This window comes from Perca flavescens, chromosome 2 (assembly GCF_004354835.1).
Source record: "Perca flavescens isolate YP-PL-M2 chromosome 2, PFLA_1.0, whole genome shotgun sequence".
In the NCBI taxonomy this organism is placed as follows: Eukaryota; Metazoa; Chordata; class Actinopteri; order Perciformes; family Percidae; genus Perca; species Perca flavescens.
The window spans coordinates 32,630,251-32,636,831 of record NC_041332.1 but is presented as its reverse complement, the minus strand read 5'-3'; the positions used below and the strand labels follow the sequence as shown (position 1 = coordinate 32,636,831).

The window sequence follows — 6,581 nt, the reverse complement described above, 5'->3', positions numbered from 1 at the left end:
GTGAGAAGCTCAGTCATCCGTGAGGAGCTCGGAGTAGAGCCGCTGCTCGCTGCGTCGAAAGGAGCCAGTTGAGGTGGTTCGGGCATCTGGTAAGGATGCCCCCTGGGCGCCTCCCTAGGGAGGTGTTCCAGGCACGTCCAGCTGGGAGGAGGCCTCGGGGAAGACCCAGGACTAGGTGGAGGGATTATATCTCCAACCTGGCCTGGGAACGCCTCGATCCCCAGTCGGAGCTGGTTAATGTTGCTCGGGAAAGGGAAGTTTGGGGTCCCCTGCTGGAGCTGCTCCCCCCGCGACCCGACACCGGATAAGCGGACGAAGATGGATGGATGGATGGATGGAGGCTCTTGACTAGACAGTTAAAGAAAAGAAAAGAAGGTGATCACATTAAAATAGACACTAAATACAGAAAAATTATCTCATATTAATATGAGTGGCTCTGATTACATAAAGCACAGATTATGTCTTCTTATTTTAGTGTCTTCTGTCTCATAACATCATACTCACACAAATTTACAAGTTAGTCAGCAAACAAACTACAGATGAACGTGTCTAATGCAGGGATCTTCAACAGGGGGTCATCAGAGTCAATGCAGGGGGCCTTCCAAATATAAAACAAATATAAATCCCCACTGATGATAGGCTTACTGGCCTATAATGTAGTCACTAAGGCCATCCACATATAAGTTACAAGGAATCACTTTGCCACATGTATGTTTTAACATTAAAACATGATTGATAAAATCATGGCAACAAATATTAGGCTATTTTAATAGCTTAGTATAATATGCAAAAAGTTTTTAGACCGCCCAACACGTTATTGTAGGCCCAGTTTAATATTCAACTTCATTTTATACAAAATATGTAGTCTCTTTCAGTGAAGGGGTCCTTGGCTTAAAAAAACATTGAAGACCCCCGATCTAATGTGTTTACGGCCATAAAAAGGCTCCGTGGTGGATGTCCTGTGTAGTCGTCACTTTGAGGGAAAGAGCGAGTCTTTATCAGTGGTGGGCTGGTCATCAGGGATCCACAGCAGTCAGGAGTTCATTATCTGTGAGAAGACAGCAGCCTGCCTCTGCCCATGTCAACAGATAAACAGCAGCCAGAATATAATCGGCGTTCACAAACAGGTCTTCTCAGAAGTCAGAGTAGCATGTGCTCCCTGGGAAGACGGAGGACGACCCGTATATATTTGTGTTTGGAGTGTCTTAAAGCTATTACAGTATTGGCTCCAACAAAGAAGATGTTTTAATTGCAGACTTATAAACTTCATCATGAGCTGTATTGCTTGTTGGTGTGTTTATGAGCTAATACCAACCTGCTCATCTGTATATAATTATTCAATATTTGTTTTCATCTTGTATTCACATTGAATGTCTGTAAGTAGCTCTGTAATAAAATAAAAAATAAAAAAAATCATAGACAATTCTACTGAGATCTCTTTGTGATGGAACATACTGTATATTGATTCAAACATGTTACTATAAACAGTTCACTCACAATATTAACATGACACATGCACACACTTCACTGTACATGCACCAACACACTCCGCACTCTGTGCCAAAGCATGCTTTATCAGATAGTGGCCAGACATCTGGTAGTCAAGTTTACTTGTGAATGAAAACTAACATAGAGAGCCCTGCACTGCTCTACTCCGCAGTGTTAGGGGGTCAGTTTGCCGCATTTAAAAAAATAAAACTTCTAGTACATTTTGTAGTGGCATTTAAAATATTTTATTATATATTGTAATTTATTATTGCAGTATCCTGATATATGTTGTTATTTTTTTCATCTTTAGAAAGATTTGATTGATTATTGCTATTCATTTATTATTTAATCATCAAGGAATAGCAAGTCAAATGTCATCCTTGTTTTATAATTAGTTTTATATATACAGTTGAGTTAAACACTTCCTTCCTGTTTTGTCTCAGAAGAGCTCACATTGGATTGCTTGGTTTACTTTAATTTGAATTTAGGGTAACTGTAACTGTACAATACCTGTATTCTGGTCTATGATTTGTTTTTATGTATTCTGTCCTATTTTATTTATCTCACTTTATTCTATTGTCTAATGTGTTTTAAATGTTGTTTTAATTCATTTCTCTTCTTCTTTTTGTTCATTATTTCTTTCCTTATATAAAGCACTTTGAATTGCCTCTGTGTATGAAAGGTGCCCTATAAATACACTTGCCTAAAGTTACTTTTACTTTCACATCTTCCAACGACCTATAACCTACTGTAGATGGGATGGTTGTTTTGTGTTTATTTCTAGAATGTAGATATACAGTAGCTGTCAGAGCGAGGCCATTTGCAATGTATTTGAAATAAAACTATTATTGTTTGAATCCTCATTGTTATGCGATTTTCTGTTACAACATTACAGCTATAGGCATGATAATTTGTACAAATTTGTTTAAATTACTTTCTTAAATAACTGTTGCATAACCATTTATAAAATAAAAAAAACTATAGCTTTCACCTACTGTATGTCACACTTTACCTTGTAAAACTTAACTTAAAAAGCAGCTTAGCCAATCCACAAGTTTCAGCAAAGGTTAACAGCTTATTTTCCTTTAAAGATGTTGTTGCCCATCTTAAAATACTGGCGAAACATTGAAAAGATGATATGGGCTTTGATCTCAGAATTTATATTTAGGTATTGGTCTGGATATAAGAATGATTTATTTCTTAAAATGACAGCTCGGTGTTTTTTGCTCTGAATCCCACAGAACAGGAAGACAGTGAGTTGAGGTGAGATAGCAGCGTTTCTTAGTGATTAGTAAATGAACAATCTTAAGGTATTCTAAAAAAGGGGGCCAGCAAAGTAACTCATGCTTACGCTCCACCTCCTCCAACGGTCAAAACCTACACGAAAAAGAGAGATTTGAAGTTAGACTTGCAGCTGACAGAGATAGACAAGAGAGAGGAGGGAGAGAACAGCAGGCAGCTTTAAGAACCTGTTTCTGTGGCCTTTTAGCACTGAGTGGACTGTAACTGGGATGAGTGGCCTGGTAAGCGGCGGTTAGCTGGTCATGTAAAGAATAAAAAGCAACAAAAAAAACGAAATAAAAGAGAAACTTTACTTGTTGCTACCACTGACAATTGGCGTTGTATCAAAGTGCTTGATGGCTGTTACAAAGGCTGCGCTCCCTTCCTTCAGCTCCTTCTCCAACTTTGCTCAATCCAGTGACAATATGAAGGTAAGTATCGGGTTCAGGACTTCAGATGTTTCCTACACAGTGACAGAAAAAGACTTGATTTGAATAGCGTCCAGGGCTACCTATTGTATGGTCTATATCATTGAGCTGATTATTTGTACATTCCACAGATAAATTATTCATTATTTTACTTAAACTTCACAAATGTGTCAGTCTTGCACTTTAATGCTACACTTGTGATTTGTTTGTAGGTTCTTTAGACAAAAGCATCTGCTAATGTAATGTAGCAATGTAACTCAAAATCAGCGAAGGTCTGCAGGGAGTAAAATGTTAGTTTTATGACCTGGTTCAATTGATGTCTTAAAGGATCTGACATGCCCATATGTACAGTAAAAAAGTTATCGGTGACTGTGCTGTCCGTCCTGGCTGCAAAGATTTCCCTTCCTAAAGTAGTTACAACAATGTAAGTGACGGGGGACAGAATCCATAATCCTCCTTATGTATAAAAATGACTTCTTAAATTCAACTGGATCTAATGTGAGGTTTCAGCAGTCTGAGTCAGACAAATCAAGTTGGTATCTTGTGAAGTTAGTCTTTGTAGTAAAGAATTCCCACTTTGTGTTTTCACTGACAGTGTTTCCCTGCAGAGCCACAGTGGATGAACACAAAGTGGGAATTTTGTACAAAAAAACAAACATTTGGAAGATAAACACTTGATCGAGGGATTAACACAGACTGCTGATGCCTCATATTAGCCTCAGCTGATCATTCAGCAGCCAGTATGGACAGTAACAATTACAGCAACCATTAATGCTTTGAATGTACATATGGACATGTGGGTATTGTTTAAGCTTTAGTGTGTAACTTTTTTATATTGTTGAATGCCCGTTACGTTGCCAAATGAATTGCTACAAAGCTAATTAAGACCATCAGCTCCAAACAACTCTCTCTGGATTTCTCAGTATGGCCATGTTCAGAAGATTGTGTTACTCACAGTATATGGAGTAAAGATAATTACCTCTGAAGAGTCCATCATGTTGTTTTAATCTTCCGTGTCCTCCTTGTATACTACTAATTGTGTGGAGGAGGAGTGGGGGGTGCGTGCGATCACGTAAGGCTTGTATCATGTGGACACACCGACAGTTTTATTGTCATTACTTAGAATTCGTCATGGCGGAGACAGAATCTACGCACTATAGCTTTAATACAGACTTGCAAAAATTGCAAACCTGTCCTTTAAATGCAAAAGCAATGTGCAGGAATGTCTTATTTTCAATATGTTTTCCTTGGTGATCATCCCTTCTCTCCAACACCGTCTAGGTGTGGAAGTCTGAGGGTGACTCTCTCCCTTTGGACTCTCTTAGCAACAAACTGTCACCAAGCAGCTCTGAGCAGCTGCAGTTCTCTAAAAAAACGACAGAAGAGCTCCTGGATGACGACAGCCAAGCATCCTGGGACATTGAGTTCCTGCTGTCTGATTGGAGCAGCCCATCGCCTGACCTTAACCCCTCTCAGGACAACAATGATCACCAGCTGCCACAGTTGGACCCAAACACAGCGTACCAAGAGGTGACCCTGTTTAAGGACCAACCAGGACAGGAGCATCTGCAGATAAACACTGGCTGCCTCATGACAGAGCTCCTGTCCCCTGCTGAAACCACAACATCGGTCCAGCCGGAGCTGTACCACCATGGTTATATCAACGACCAAACAGGTCAGGTTTCCTTCCCCAGTCTACCTAACGCCGATCAATTTGGGTTCACTCAGGGAGGCAGTGTGGAGAGGCACAGCAGAGGAAACCTCACTAAAGTCTTATCATGGGACTTGAATTCTTACTATTCCCAGCAACACCCCTCCATGGTGACCTACCCCGACAGCAGGTTCATACCACCTCAAATCGTGACCCCTGACGCTCGACACTACAGCTACATGCCACACTTTCATCACAACGCCACCCTTTTCTGTGACTACACTCATAGCCAGGCCACCAGTCATCTGCCCCTTCACCAGCAGCCCCTGCTGGTTGGGCCACAGCTGCCCCCTGGTGGGGTGGAGGGGAAGCGTGGTCGAAAGGCTCCAGGGAAGAAGAGGCCCGCCATCCACAGCTGTGAATACCCTGGCTGCAGCAAGACCTACACCAAGAGCTCACACCTCAAGGCTCACCTCCGCACCCACACAGGTACAACCCCATTGGCTCTACAACTGAAACAACAACAAAGTTGGTCACAATTAGTCTCAAGATATGATTTTGTCTATTTGTTTTGTTTTCTATTTGATTACCATTTGTTTTATTGTTAACTCTTCAGGGGAAAAGCCTTACCAATGCTCATGGGAGGGCTGCAGCTGGAAATTTGCCCGCTCAGATGAGCTGACGCGTCACTACCGCAAGCACACGGGCCAAAAACCCTACGAGTGTCTGCTGTGTCAGAGGGCCTTCTCCCGCTCCGACCACCTGGCTCTGCACATGAAAAGACACACCTGACCTGATACACACACACACACACACACACACACACACACACACACACACACACACAAAACACAAATCACTGCCATTTAAACAAAGATATTAAAAGGTAGAAGATTTGGATATTCTTTATAGTTTGAATTTATGTCCCAAATCAGTACACTGAACAGTTACATTTGGGACTCATAGGGACCTCAGATATTAACTGAACATCTTAACCAAAATTACCTTGAAATCTGCACTTGGTTATCTGGCTGGTTAAGAATACAAGCCCACATGTAGACTAGACTCTCATGTCACTCAACAAGTGGTAGGATGACATCACAAAGCATTGTGTGCATGCTGCCTCGGGGGAGTTGTCCGTTTTTGGTTTACTTCAGAAGACAAATGAGACAAATTTAATTCAGAAGCCTTCGATATATGAAATACTTTCATCTTTTTATTTTTTAGAAATGATTTATATTCACAGCTTAAAGAGTCACCATCAGGTAATGAATAACTTTTAAGAGTACTCCACTGATATAGCAAGGCACTCCTATAATAACATTGTTGGACTATAAAAAAACAATATAAAAATGGGTGTGGCAGAACCAGAGATATCGTTGCATTGCGTGTACAATAGCCACAACGCAATTAGGCCATTAACAGTTCTGTTGAAGATTCGGGTGTGGCATTCTAGTAGCAGCTAATGTAGCCGCTAGCCTGAAGCAGAGATGAGGAGCGGGCTACAGAGTTCTGGTAGGCTCACTTCTTTCTAACTCCACACACCCAGAAGTCTTTCATTTTCAAACTTGTATTCTTCAAGTGACATAACCATCATCACAAAAGGCTTTAGACTAAACTTTTTAACAAACACACACACACACACACACACACACACACACACACACACAAAGGACCAATACAAGAACACACTCATGTAAAGTTCAAATGCTTTCAGCAATAAGGGCCACTTG

At 41.0% G+C, this 6,581-nt stretch overlaps 1 protein-coding gene across 1 annotated transcript; it reads left to right on the top strand.

The window, feature by feature from the left end:
• Nucleotides 1–2,934: 2,934 nt before the first annotated feature.
• On the top strand, nucleotides 2,935–5,654 carry klf1 (Kruppel like factor 1 (erythroid)). The gene is made up of 3 exons (XM_028589607.1): nucleotides 2,935–3,200; nucleotides 4,479–5,337; nucleotides 5,465–5,654. The coding sequence occupies exons 1-3, from the start codon at nucleotides 3,126–3,128 to the stop codon at nucleotides 5,638–5,640; spliced, it is 1,110 nt and encodes a 369-aa protein (XP_028445408.1). The 5' UTR covers nucleotides 2,935–3,125; the 3' UTR covers nucleotides 5,641–5,654.
• Nucleotides 5,655–6,581: the final 927 nt, after the last annotated feature.